The sequence below is a fragment of the Pyrus communis genome, chromosome 2 (genome assembly GCF_963583255.1).
Source record: "Pyrus communis chromosome 2, drPyrComm1.1, whole genome shotgun sequence".
NCBI lineage: Eukaryota > Viridiplantae > Streptophyta > Magnoliopsida > Rosales > Rosaceae > Pyrus > Pyrus communis.
Genome location: NC_084804.1, coordinates 15,858,107 through 15,872,051, shown reverse-complemented (window position 1 = coordinate 15,872,051; position 13,945 = coordinate 15,858,107). Strand labels below are relative to the sequence as shown.

The window sequence follows — 13,945 nt, the reverse complement described above, 5'->3', positions numbered from 1 at the left end:
CGGTTGATTCCGCGGGGAGCAAAATGCCGTTCCGTATGTGATGCACAACTTTAGTCGCACCTTTATTGGGTCACATAAATAAAAAGGCGTAGAGTTTGACTTCATCGTTTCATTCACACCATCATCTTCAAGCAAACGGCTTTTTTTTTTCTTTTTTTTTGGGCATATAAACGAGGAGTTAAGCTGACTTGGAGAAAATTTCAATGGTCCTCGTGGGGGCATGGCGTTTTTTGGGCTTGCGTTTTGGTCTGAATAGTATAGGTGGCACACGTTATTCATCACCTAGCAAAATGTCATGGATAAATTTTTCACAGGGTTACCCATACAATTTCTATATGCATACGATGTTGATGCTGTCGATTTTTTTTCAGTGAATTAAGTCTCACAATGAGTTTCCATAATAATGTAATTCAAATTCGTCTTTGACGAGAATTGAATCTAACATCTCTCACTTACAAGTAAAGAGAAATATCACTAGACCGTAATACAAAGTAAGTTTATAACTAGGTTTTAAGTATAAACACACCAACCATTTAGTACTATGGTCTAGCAGTATTGCTCTTTACTTATAAGTAAGAGGTCTTAGGGGATTCTCGCCAAAGACGAATTCCAACCACATTATTACTAGTTTATTATAAGATTAAGTCTCTCTTTTTAAGATAAATGATATCGTTTGTAAAAATAAAAAAAAATAAAAAAAAAGGTATAAAAGTACCAACATAAAAAAAGTATAAACACACGAATACACCACCACCACCACATAAACCTCTCTTACTACTATTCTTCCGTGTCTGTCTATCTGTCTTTCTGTCTCTTTCTCTGTCTCTCAAGCAGTTCAGTCCACACCACCTGTTACTATTCTTCCCTCTCTTCTTTGTATTTAAACCCTCCTCTTAATCCTAAACCCACCACCACAACGGAGTCAAAAACCCAAAACAATGTCTCTCTCCGCCCTCACACTCGCACTTCTCCTCACCGTCTCCCTCCTCTCATTTCTCCCCATACCTACCTCCTCCGCCACCTTCAACTGCTCTGCCCCCGCCTCCACCACCTGCCGCTCCCTCATCGCCTACATCCCCCCTAACTCCACCACCCTCAACTCCATCAAAACCCTCTTCAACGTCACTCACTTCCGCACCCTGCTCGGCGCCAACAACTTCCCCATCACCACCGACCCGGCCTTACCCGTCCCCACCGGACAAAAGGTCCTCATCCCCTTCACCTGCCTCTGCCGCAACGGCACTGGCATCTCCAACAAGCGGCCCCAGTACATAGTCAAGTCCGGCGACAACCTCGACCACATAGCCACCGTCCTGTTCTCGAGGCTTGTGACGTACCAGGAAATCGCGGCGGTGAATAAGATATCCGACCCCAGTCTGATTCGGATCGGGCAGAAGCTGTGGATTCCGCTACCTTGTAGTTGCGATGAAGTGGACGGTGAGAGGGTGGTCCATTACGGACACGTGGTGGCGGCTGGGAGCTCGGTGGAGGCGATTGCGACGGAGTACGGGACGACCCAGGAGACTCTGCTGAGGATCAATGGGATATCGGATCCGAAGACCCTTCAGGCCAATCAAGTCCTCGATGTTCCTCTCAAAGGTCTTTTTTGGCTTTTCACCTTCTTTTAACCTTTTATGTCTTTAACTTAATCATTAACTTGCCTGTTGTTTGGTTGGGTTTTTTTTAACGAAAAACCGTGATACTATTTACTTTAATAGAAAATTATATTTTTATATTAAAAAATCAAATATGATACTATTTATTTTATTTTTTATTTTATTTTTATCGTCAAAACTCAAAATTTTCAAGTTCTTTTCATTATTTTTTTTTTTTTGGGTTTAAGATTAGTGAAAAAGCAATCTAAAAAGCTATTGACCTTGGATTTATCCTTCATATTATTGGTGGCAGCGATACTCGATACTTCAATTATATAAATGTTGATTGTGTGTTGGTATGTTTGTTGGTGACAATAATTAACGACGTGACATCATTTTATTAAATAGTTGTTAAGGACTAGAGAATCATTTTAAAGATTAAAAATGAACACCCATTTGGATTATTATAACTAGAATTAAGTTAAATCATTATCATGGTGACTTTGTTGAGATTTGGAAATTTGGATAGGCTTTCAATTTATTTTCTGAAGTTAGATGGAATTTGATTATTTTGTAAAAGAGCAAAAAATAGATGCCAGTTGTTGCTCGGGGGTGGATTTATTTAAAATGTTTATGTCTTCCTCATTAGTTGTGCTTTTAATTTAAAACTAAATAAACATCGAACATCCACCGTCGTGTTTTTAGGTTCGTATTTTAATTGCAATATTGTACTATTTATGTATGTGTTCAAGAATTTCAAAGAGATGCTTTGACTATGTTTGGTAGGAGGGATAGGAGAGTGTGAAGGAGGACTTTCCATCTCTTGAATTGTTTGGTAGGGTGGAAAGATAACAGAGAGGGGGTACCTTTGGGATATCCGATAAAATTGGAACGATACAGAGAAGATAAAAGCGGGGTAGACTCGAGAGATATCTTGGGAAAGTTATTTTACTTTATCATACTTGTTTACAAGGTAAATTAATATGAAAAGAGTTTGCTTTTTCCTTTCCATCATCCACATTTCTCATTTACCGAACATAAGTTTCAGATTGATCATGTAGTTTGACCTAAAAAACTCGTCGATTACTGATTTCATGCTTCAGGCTGCTTGTAAGACCATTGTCCGTTGATTAGGTGCTACCGTGCTAATAGTTAAACTAAGTCTGCTCACTGTGGTGATCGCTTAGGTACCGTTTGGTACGTGGGACGGGACGGAACAGAGTGGGACAAGGCGTTCCGTCCCACGTTTGGTGCGCCTAAAACGGGTGGAACGAGCTGTTCCACGGAATGAGTTTTGGGTGAATTTTCGTTCCACCTCACCCCCCTGAAACGACTCGTTTCACATCTGTGGAACACAAAATTATAACCTCTCTGTCTCCTTCTTCTTCCTCCTTATTTCCATCCGAGGGCATCTTTGCTCCCGCTCCGTTCCGTTCCGTTCCGTCCCGTCCCGTCCCGTTTGCATACCAAACGATACCTTAGTTCACCTGACGCTTCCTTGATCTAGTATTTGAATTATTTGCAGAATATCAATGCTTTAGTTATAGATTTACTGATGTTGCAATTTTAATTGGCAGCTTGTTCGTCTTCCGTATCCAATGAATCATCTGACGCCCCTTTACTGGTTTCTAATAACACCTACGTCTTTACTGCCAACGATTGCGTGAAGTGCCAATGCAGTTCTGCAAACAATTGGACGTAAGTGCATTGCTTACTGGTTTGGTTTTGTTGTACTCAGTTTTCTTTTACCATTGGTGGATTCTAACAATCTATGTCAATTTTCATATCTGTACAGCTTACAATGCAAGCCATCCACCTTTAACTTAACTGTATGCCCTGCGATGCAATGCGAGGATTCAAGTCTGACTAGTAAGCTATTACTTGGCAACAGCACATCCGGTTGCAATCAAACAACCTGTGCCTATGCTGGTTATACTAACCAGACCAAGATTCTTACAACCTTGGTAACACACTCCACTTGTTCAGGTAAGCTCGCTTTACTCCGTTTCACGTGTAACAACTAAACATGCTATTAGCGGTAAAGAAATCTTTCATTTCTCTCTCGGAGTCCGGGACCAGATTCAATTTTGATATGAATTGACAGATACCGGATGACTAGAAGAAAAGAAACTAGTCATACACAGCTCCGACATATGCATTCTGTAAATTTTGTCAGCAATTACGTGTTTAGCGGGTTGAAATTGCCTATGATGATTTAGTTGCACATCTACGCAAACAGTGGTTATCATCAACTCGAACTGACATCTTTTTCTTTGTTGGAGAACAGACAATAACAATAACGCTTCAAAGATGAGTTTGCAAGGCTCGAGTTGGAACTTCCTTTTCGTGGCAATTCACTTGGTGCTTCTCTTTCTTCATGTTCTTCAATGAGATGTTGGTAAGTCTCTACAATGTCGTCCACCTTTTGCTTGTTCTAAGAGGATGAGGGAACCAAATTATAATGTAATTCTTCTGTACATCTCCTAATGTGCGAGTAAATATCAAATGTATTGGCAAAGCCGTGCCCATGCCTTTCGTAGAGTAGATTTCTATGTTTTACGATCGCTAGGAATCGAATCAAAGACGTTCAACTTCATGTAACTTATTTCCCTTCTATTTTGGTAATTTCGGATAACATTATTATGCTAAAAAATTGCTGGTTTGGATGTTGGTTGTTCTTATTTTGTTTGTTGAATTTTGGAGAATAATTCCTGCAATTATATGATGCATCCCACCGAAACCTTACATAACTAGTTTTATTGGACCAATCCCAACCATTATTTACCCATTAACTATAAGGAAAACTAATGAATTAATGATAATGATAAAATAAAAGGTAAAGTGAATAGTACCAGGATTGATTTTTTAGTGGAAAAATGTGGTTTTTCGTTAAAGTGAACAGTACCGGAAGTTTTTCGTTAAAGCTTCCTTAACTATATGCTTATATTTCACATAATGTTTAATCAATATAGCTAACTATTAATGTTATTGAGAATAGAGCAACTTACATGAAATAGGTTCATCGTTACATGATATTTCAATTCAATAATACAGTGTCATATGTTGAAAAATTTACACATGTCATTGTTAAAACGGGACGCCACCACTTCACTTCTTTGAACTCTTCAAACTCAAATTTGAAAAATTCAAACCAAAAAAACTCAAACTCGCAAAAGAAAAACGACTCTCACAAAACATCATATGAGCAACAGAGATTTTACACATATGGATTAGTTCATAAAACAAGAAGATTTATTTCCATTAAACATCATGTAATCATAGGGTAGAAAACAAAATCCCGACAAGGACAATGGTGACCACAATTGGCGCATTGTACCGTTGGTCCACATTAGTTCGGGACACCATACGTAAGATGCACTACTGCGCCGGGAACAAATCCAGCCTAGTAAAAATCCTGCGACATGTCTCTCATCACCTGCTTCGGCGGAGCAGTAAATAAGTAAAACGGTAACTCCGGCCGAGCAATGACTTTCCTCAGGTAATCCACCAAGCTCTGGATTTTATCCGACGGGTGAAAGGTCGCCTCCACTGTGCGGTTATCCGGAAACCTGACCCTAATCACCGCCTTTGTGATCGTCGACCTGCGTTTTGCGTCCTCTGCCTCTCTAATCTTCTGCGTTTTGAGGAGCTTGTCTTCTTGCTGTCGCGGGCGCTGAAAGCGGTAGTAATCCTCTGTGGTGAAGTCGTAGAACGGCCTGTTGAATTGGTGGCCGAATTGTAGTGGGCCACTTATTGACCCAATAGCCCATTCAGTGGGCCTTTTATTTAACCCACGTGGAAGCCATGTGATGTGGCTTGTAGGGTTTTTCAATTGGCAGCAGCTGCTGCCCATCTTGTCTTCGTTGCAACAGAAAACAGTGAGCAGCACAGGGAAGAAAAAAGAGCCACTGCCGCAGCCCCATTTAATCAAAGTTGTATTTGTGTATTAACTTTGAGCTTTATATAGAGAGGAAATTATTCACTATATTTCCTTATCTATTTGTTTTTTTTGTTGAGTGAGAGTTATTGGGTGTATTGGGGTTTTGGGTTGTGAGATTGCCAACCCTTTGTAAACTCCCATCTGGTTGATAGTGGATTATTTGGTGAGCCCCTACTACTCCGAGGACGTACTCCAATTACACTGACTGTTGAGGAACTTCGTTAAAATCTTGGTGTCTTTTATATTTTGTTCATGCATTTCATTTGATATATTATCTATGGGTTATCTTGAGTTGATTCCAATTGGTTTGGTGCTATCCTAGCACAACACGGTCGATGTTGGCGGTGTGATCGACGGCGCCGATGAGCTGCCTTCGTTTGAAGGGTCCCAAAGAGGCAACGTCAACCATCATCGTGAGAATTCACGGTTCGCGATAGTGAGCGAATTGGGGAACAAGAAGATGGAAAATTAACGGAGGGAATTTTGCGACTGTGTGATTGTATATACACGCGATTGATTTTGCTCTCCATTTAAATTTTGGAATAACTTTTTAAGTTTTACTTTCGTGTTCCTATTTGGAATAGGATACGCTAATTAGAGAAAATATTTTATGAGATGAGCATAATTCTGCAATTTAATTCCTAATAGTAAAAGTCTATTAATATTATCGTTAAATTGTCATGTGTACGATCAGTTAGTCTATTTTTAAAGGTATTTTTTGGTTAAACAAACTCTTCCACCAACCAGTTATCCTCAGAACTTAGAACGTATTATCTATGAGCATGGAATTCATTTAAATGCTAGCCAACTTCCATCTGTTGTGGGAGGTTGGTTGTTCATCCATTGCATCAAATTCCGATCGTGTTTTGAGCAATTATGAGTAGTGCTAGGTTTTCACAAGCACACTGAATGTACTTTCTCAGTGATAGGATATAGATTTTACATACATACAAACTCTGATTTGCATTTACAACATATTAATTCGCTTTTATCATAAAGTAGTTGAGTCCAAATAAGATTCTTATACGCAGTTACTAAACATGCTCTCCCATATGGTAATGGCGGAACACGCCAATCTTTCCATTTGAATATAATCAATCAAATCCCATCTTTTGTCAACAAAAAGGAAAAAGATTCCTACACACATGTGAAGTGAAGTAACATGTTGGGACAAAACAAGAGAAATGGTATCTACTTAAATTCCCTTCTCTTGCTGCAAACTCCTGTTATTTTTAGAGAAAAGATTTATACACATTTTTTTAAAAAGATTATACACATTATTTTTCACTTCATGAAACTTTTTTTTTTTTTAATCATTGAATATAATAAATCAAGAGGTGTGATATCCACACATCTCATTTTACTTCTCACATACATTTTTAATTTTTGACCGTCGGATCGGATAAATTGAAGAAAATTAACGAACAAAAATTATCAAGAGCATGTAAGAAGTAAAATGAGATGTGTGTATAGCACATCCCTAAATCAAATAAGAATCAATTTTTGATGAAGCATACGGAAGAGTAAAATGATGATTCACATAACTCTTCATTAATTTAAGGGAAAATAAAAAGGTGTCATTTCATGAGGTGGCACGTGCTTAATATCCTGAGAGCGATGATTGCACGAAGGGAAACGCAAACCTCGTGACCAGCCCCCCTTCCCCACGATTATTTGAAGCAGCGTTCGCATCCGTGCCCATCAGCCATGTAAATGTAAACCCAACCACGGACCACTCTTGGCCCCTCTCTCTCTGTCTCTCTCTCACTCACGCACTCAATTCTCCCTCTCTCTTCTTCTTCCTCACTGCAAAACCCCAATAATCTCGCTCTCTCTCTCTGCACAAAGGTAACTCCTCTATTTTCTCTTTACTCTCTCTCTCTGTTTCCCCTGTTTTTTATAAATTTTCATGGGAACCAAACAGATTGTTCGGGCGCCGCTTTAAATGTTTCGCAGTTTTGTGTTCGTTTTTGTCAAATGTGCTGTACGGATTGTGGGTTTCACAAATTTAAATTTTTGTTTCGGAAAAGTGGGAACTGATTGTTTGATTGTGCAAATTTCGTTTCTTTTTGCATAATTGAGGTTTAATTACTGGTGGTAAGCCTTGGTGTTCGGAAATTCTGATAAATTTTGGATTTTCCTTTCGATTTTGAAGGAATTCCAAGAACTGGTGAAAATGGCGGTTACCCAGTTCAGAAGTGGCGCCCTTTCTAACGGATTAACCGCCGGAGCCAGTGACCGCAACCCGATAACTCGAAAGTCCAGGTTGTTTAATTCATTGCACAGAAGGGGAGATTGTAATATTGTAGCAAGAAGTGGTAGGAAGGATTTGAGCAATGCCAATGCTGTGGGGGGATACAATCTGTATGCTACACGAAGAGCACTGTGCACGCCGCTAGTGACACGCCGCAGAAGACCCTGTTTCCCGGTGGTGGCTAATCAATTGAGTTCGGATTTGGGTGTGGGATCCTCTGAGGTGGAAGGAAAGTTGGGTTTGGAGGAAGAGGAAGCTCTCATAGGTGTAGGGAGTGGTGACCTGTAAGACCTTATAGCCTACATTACCTTGTTATGTTTAAATTTTTGGTTGCTTTAGTTTCTTGACATGCTGCTTTTATTGTTGTGTAACCTATTTTTTTCTTGATTGATGCTCTTACTTTTGTAATCTTGTGTGATTCTTCTTAAAATTAAACATAAAATAGGCGCATTAATGGAGTTGCATGTTGCTTTTCTCTAAAATGCTTGGTAGCGATCTGTCTAAGTTGAACTGCGCCTTTTACTTGCAACGAGATTCATATGTTTCTTTTCAAATTTGTTAGAAACTTATCGTTTGGAAAAAAAGAAAAAAAAAAAAATTATGAGTTTGTAGAGTGGCTGGTGACTGAGCATGATAGCTTTAGATAAATTTTTCTACTTTTTATGGAAGCCTCCCAATCCCTTCATCTTCTAGTCCCTCCCTTCGTATGTGGTTTGGTTTATAAGTGCAACCAAGCTAATTTTGATTTAGTTCACTTAATTTTGATATTGAAGCTTATATGAGAAATATTACTGTCAATAGCTTTCGGGAATTGTCTATTTCAGCGAGTCTCTGAAATATTTATTATTACTCTTAGTTTTTAGTTGATGGGGAGTATGAACTTCGCTACCTATGTTAAGCATTGTTTTTTGTTTGTTTTGGGTTGGAGTTTAATAACATTTCTATCAGTGAAACATATTCTCCAGATGTCAAACGCGAGCTATTGATGCTTTCTTTACCTGCAATTCTGGGTCAGGCCATTGATCCATTAGCACAACTAATGGAGACTGCATACATTGGCAATTTGGGTTTGTTTCACTCCTTTAAATGTGTTCAGTGACTGATAACCGTATAATTGATTTGAATTTGGAGCTCTTTACTTATTTTGCTTTTGTTTTTCCATAGGTTCTGTGGAATTGGCTTCAGCTGGTATTTCAATGAACATCTTTAATTATATCTCAAAGATATTTAATATCCCTCTCCTCAGTGTTGCGACATCTTTTGTTGCTGAAGACCTTGTTAAGAGTGAAAGTAAAGGTTCTATTTCAGGTGAAGTTCAACTTTTGTTTTACTTCCCAGTCATCTTTGTTGTACACATATTTGGTCAGTCCTTATGTCTAAATTAGAGCAGAGATTACTCAAACCTCTTTTTTTTTTTTTTTTTTTTGCAATCTGATTTTGGCTAATTTTCATACAGAAAATGGTTGTCTAAATGGCAATACTAATGGTAAACTCAGAACTGTTGATGGAGTTGTTGAGAGAAAGCAGCTGTCTTCAGTGTCTACAGCTTTATTGTTAGCAGTTGGGATTGGGATTTTTGAGGCCGTGGCCCTGTCTTTGGGATCTGGGTTGTTTCTAAATATGATGGGCATATCATCAGTAGGTTACCTGATCTAAAATTAAATCTCATACTGATTTTTTTGTCTGCCTTGTCTTATATCCTTTTGCAGAATTATATGAACTTTAGTTTTGTGTATACATAAATGTAATTATATATATATATATATATATATATGTGAACAATTACTATACAAGTTTCGAGGTCTTGTGCATGTGCGATTACTTAATTTGATTTTTTATTTTTGGTTATGAGGGGAGCTCATACGTTTTCTGGTTTCCCCTCTCATCTTTGACTGTTTATTTTAAGGAAAATCTTTGTCCCCCCGAATATCACAGGACTCACCTATGCGCATTCAAGCACAACGATTTCTTCAACTAAGAGCATTTGGTGCTCCCGCAGTAGTAGCGTCTTTGGCTCTTCAAGGAGTTTTCCGTGGATTTAAGGATACAAAAACTCCAGTACTATGTCTAGGCAAGTTTTTGGTTATATATTTTTAAACGTTCAAGTGACATCCTTTATAGATAGCAGTATGAATTTGTCATGTGTGACTGCTGAAATGCCTGGTTAATCTATTGTCATCAGCATCTTTGCTGAGGGGAGAGCACTGGGGAAGTGGTGTAACACTTTTTTATCCAGTACAATGCTATGTATTTGTGCTACATGTCCAAATGGCCTTTAGCATCTTTTGATTGAATATGAAATAATTTGAAGCTTTTAGGATGGAAACTCTAATTTTCCATAAGGTGTACACCCACACACACACACACACACAAAACACCCATATAACACACACACAAACAATATTGGTCTGTTATTCTTGCAGTGTATTTATAGTCTTGTCTACAACTTCTTGTTTTCCATTTTTTTCTAGTCTAGCTTGAATGCTCCTTAAAGTTAATTGATGTATTGTTATTTGTGCAGGTATTGGTAATTCGTTAGCTGTGTTTTTGTTGCCCCTCCTTATTTATTATTTTCGTTTGGGTGCAACTGGTGCAGCCATTTCCACTGTTATATCTCAGTATGTGATTTTCAATAGACTTTCTGTAAATATTACCCTTTTTTATTTGTAATTAGAAACTGAATTTTATGGAATTTCTGTTTTTCAGATACACTGTCACCTTTTTAATGATCTGGTTTCTAAATAAGAGAGCTATACTATTGCCTCCGAAGGTTGGATCACTACAATTTGGTGGATACCTTAAATCCGGTAAGTTTTATTTCCTTTTATTGAACGTTTTACTCTCTCATCTATCTGAGATTCTGAATATATACAGCTTTATTCCAGCTCTCTGATTCATTGATTTTCTTGACTATCATAGTAATTCACTATATCTTCTGATTCAGCGCACATGTATCGGGGCAGTGTATATTAATGTTTCTTTTGTCTTTGTGTTGGTTGTTAAACTTCTTTCATTACCCCAGCGATAATTCTCTCGTCTTCATATTCAAAGTTTGTTACCTAATTGCTTTTGGTAACAACTCTACGATGTTGTAGGTGGCTTTCTTCTTGGACGAACTCTTGCTTGTCTTACAACCTTGACATTGGGAACATCAATGGCGGCTCGTCAAGGTCCAGTAGCTATGGCTGCTCATCAGATATGTATTCAAGTATGGTTGGCTGTATCCCTTCTAACTGATGCAATGGCTGCATCTGGTCAGGTTGGACTCGCTCTTTTTATCATCGTTGTCTGTATCTACTTGTTTCCATTATTGAATCAGCATGTGAAGCCTACGTATAATTTCACTAAAATTCACTGATATTTGTCTTCTCGAATGGAGTTTTTTGAAGAATTGTGTCGTTGTATATGGCATCAAAGTTATGAAGAGCTAAAATGTCTCTATTTGCAGGCCCTGATTGCAAGTTACTTATCAAAAGGTGAATACAAAATTGTGAAAGAAGTTGCTGACTCTGCGTTAAAGGTATTTGTTTTTTTTTCACTTATATGTGGTGTAGTTTTGTTACGTTGCATATGATTATGTAGTTTCTTGATTTCAAATATGATAAATTTACGTGAATGTTTTTTTTTTTTTCAGATAGGATTGTTCACAGGTATTTCCTTGTCTGTAATTTTGGGAGTATCTTTTGGTTCTCTAGCTACGTTGTTCACCAATGATCCTGAAGTATTAGCAATTGTTAGATCCGGGATATTGGTACGTATTCAAATTTATGTTTGGTGGTATATTAGTCTAGATTTATGCAACATGTCTTTAACATAGGTAATGATGTTTAATTTTCCACAGTTTGTCAGTGCTAGTCAGCCTTTAAATGCTCTAGCTTATGTTTTCGATGGCCTCCATTATGGTGTTTCAGATTTTGCATATGCCGCCCGCTCCATGGTAAGCTTGCTCCCTTAGAAGAGCCGAAGTTATTCAGTCATGTCTTTATTATTGCTTTGATTATGAAAGTGTACATATTTCTGTTTTTGTTGCTGACAAAATCTCTATTATTAATAGATGGTAGTGGGGGCATTATCTTCCGCATTTTTGCTATATGCTCCTTCCATCTTTGGCCTTCATGGAGTTTGGCTGGGTTTGACTCTCTTCATGGGCTTGCGCGCAGTCGCAGGCTATGCCAGGTAATAATATAACATGTCAAATTTTTAATCGTGAATATAATACTCTTTTCGATAACCAATCCAACTTTTAAGTAAGTGGTTGGTTTACAAGTTATAACCCCTGATGATAATATATCTAAGGCTTATATTGCTAAAATATGAATACGGCATTTGCTTATTTTCCTAGTAGAAGAGGCATAATGATTATTCAGGTCTGGATTTTACGTTTATCAGCATCATCGCTATCTCTGTTGCTGCTTATTCGTATCTTTGTTTTTCTTCTGTTCTCCTTTCAGATATCTGTCAAAATCAGGCCCGTGGTGGTTCGTGCACAGGGATTTCCAGATAGCTCAGGTTAGTGGACATTCGAAATTCTTCTAATGCTGCATTTTTCTGTTTTTATTTTTGTAAGACCTGCAAAATATTTTCACTCTGGTTCTTGACGGAATAGTTGGAATATGCCGATGAAGCTGTTAAAAGTTAATGTTGTCACCGCCTCATCTATTTTTTCCTTTAAAATTTAGAGAGAGGATTTATATGAACTATGAACATGTTTCCAGGTTTTAGAATGTGCCTAAAACTGCATGATCCACTTCTTTTCCCAGCTAGCCACTTGAGATTGGCAAAATCAATTCGATTGAATGACATCATAGGCCAAGTATCTCCCACAAGCCGAAGAGAGGTTTCAGCTGCAATTTGCGCATTTGTTTCAATATTTGTATTATATGATTATGCATTTTTATATTCATTGATAATTTTTGCGTACGAAAAACAGACCTGAAATTCCTTTTGTAAATTCCAGTTTACCATACTTTTACTGTGATCCTCGTGGTGAAAAAGTCATAATAAACACATGTGGTGAGTCATGTTAGCAAATACGGTCCGATTCCAAACTTTAGTTATAAAACCCCAGGGTTTAAGGTCTTCATGAGATTGTTTTCCTTGAAACAATGTAGCTTCTACTTCTTGGATACATCTTTTGCCTTGACTTCACCAAATTCACACTCCTTCAGTTGTCGATCCTCCCAAATCCCCAACGCTTGACAACGAGGCATACCGTCGGGCTCTCCAGCCAGTGGATGCTGGGTTGGAAGCTTTAAAGTTTCTAGCTACACAAAAGGACTTCGAAAAGCCCGTGACCATGGCGTAACATACTTTCTTTTTGGTAACTAGAAAGCGAATTCAATTGAAATTTGCGCACTTATTTGTTGAAACAACATAAAATACAGGGTTAATTTCAGTTTATCATCTTAAAGTTTCTTGATTTTCAACATTTAATACAATAATTTTTTTTATCCTAGAGTGGTACATAAAGTTATAATTTTAGGACATTTTTATACATTCGTTAAGAAAGAAAGTGGAGATTAATGGCGTTGAGGGTTTGGTAGAGCGAATTGAGGGTGTATGTGGAGAGGGTGTGCATAGGAGCGAAGGGAGGGAGGGGACAGTCCATAAACATTTTTTTTTTTTTTTAAATTTTAAATTATTTATGTGGGTCCTTATGACACGTGGCGTCTAGTCACTGTCCGTCACTGTCCACGTAATACGTCATCAGTTAACGGTTAATTTAATAGCAAAATAATGAAAGTGTCCCTCAACGTCAGTTAACGATTGATTTAACAGCAAAATAATGGTTTATATATTTATGATGGTGATATAAACTATTATTTTCTTATGAAGAAAATTGACATCATTATCTACCTATAACAATTACATATAAACACAATTTGTACGTATTGTAATGAAAGAAAATAGAGAATAAATAAATACATGCTAAATAGGCCACTTAGTACTATGGTTTTGTGATATTATTTTTTACTTGTAAGTAAGAGATCTTATATTTGATTCTTCTTAAAGGCGAATTTGAATCACATTATTGTGGTTCACTTTGTGAGGTTTAACCCACTCTTCCACTCTTTTAGTATAAATAATATTGTTAGTGCTGAAAAACAAAAAAAAAAAAACCCTGCTAAATGTATCGCAACAGGTAGAAAATATAAA

At 37.6% G+C, this 13,945-nt stretch overlaps 2 protein-coding genes across 3 annotated transcripts; both read left to right on the top strand.

The window, feature by feature from the left end:
* Positions 1-756: 756 nt before the first annotated feature.
* LOC137726143 (lysM domain-containing GPI-anchored protein 2) lies at positions 757-4,281 on the top strand. The gene is made up of 4 exons (XM_068465019.1): positions 757-1,599; positions 3,173-3,293; positions 3,391-3,581; positions 3,883-4,281. The coding sequence occupies exons 1-4, from the start codon at positions 939-941 to the stop codon at positions 3,984-3,986; spliced, it is 1,077 nt and encodes a 358-aa protein (XP_068321120.1). The 5' UTR covers positions 757-938; the 3' UTR covers positions 3,987-4,281.
* Positions 4,282-7,181: 2,900 nt separating this feature from the next.
* On the top strand, positions 7,182-12,820 carry LOC137725949 (protein DETOXIFICATION 45, chloroplastic-like). Of its 2 annotated transcripts, none has more exons than XM_068464794.1 (15): positions 7,182-7,383; positions 7,691-8,073; positions 8,738-8,856; positions 8,954-9,097; positions 9,246-9,427; positions 9,725-9,860; positions 10,311-10,407; positions 10,496-10,596; positions 10,885-11,048; positions 11,238-11,309; positions 11,424-11,540; positions 11,631-11,726; positions 11,844-11,965; positions 12,241-12,298; positions 12,550-12,767. In XM_068464794.1, exons 2-15 carry the CDS (start codon positions 7,712-7,714, stop codon positions 12,559-12,561), a joined length of 1,782 nt encoding a protein of 593 aa, XP_068320895.1. In that variant the 5' UTR covers positions 7,182-7,383; positions 7,691-7,711; the 3' UTR covers positions 12,562-12,767. The 2 variants fall into 2 exon arrangements, with proteins under 2 accessions (XP_068320895.1, XP_068320896.1); XM_068464795.1 differs by having other exon boundaries at positions 7,278-7,383; positions 12,505-12,820.
* Positions 12,821-13,945: the final 1,125 nt, after the last annotated feature.

Bases quoted from the DNA above. Each gene is read 5' to 3' on its own strand.
- LOC137726143 (XM_068465019.1), top strand. From the start codon at position 939: ATGTCTCTCTCCGCCCTCACACTCGCACTTCTCCTCACCGTCTCCCTC. The intron at 3,294-3,390 runs GTAAGTGCATTG...ATATCTGTACAG, and splicing joins AGTTCTGCAAACAATTGGAC to CTTACAATGCAAGCCATCCA. The intron at 3,582-3,882 runs GTAAGCTCGCTT...GTTGGAGAACAG, and splicing joins AACACACTCCACTTGTTCAG to ACAATAACAATAACGCTTCA.
- LOC137725949 (XM_068464795.1), top strand. From the start codon at position 7,712: ATGGCGGTTACCCAGTTCAGAAGTGGCGCCCTTTCTAACGGATTAACC. The intron at 8,857-8,953 runs GTTTGTTTCACT...GTTTTTCCATAG, and splicing joins TGCATACATTGGCAATTTGG to GTTCTGTGGAATTGGCTTCA. The intron at 9,861-10,310 runs GCAAGTTTTTGG...TTATTTGTGCAG, and splicing joins AACTCCAGTACTATGTCTAG to GTATTGGTAATTCGTTAGCT.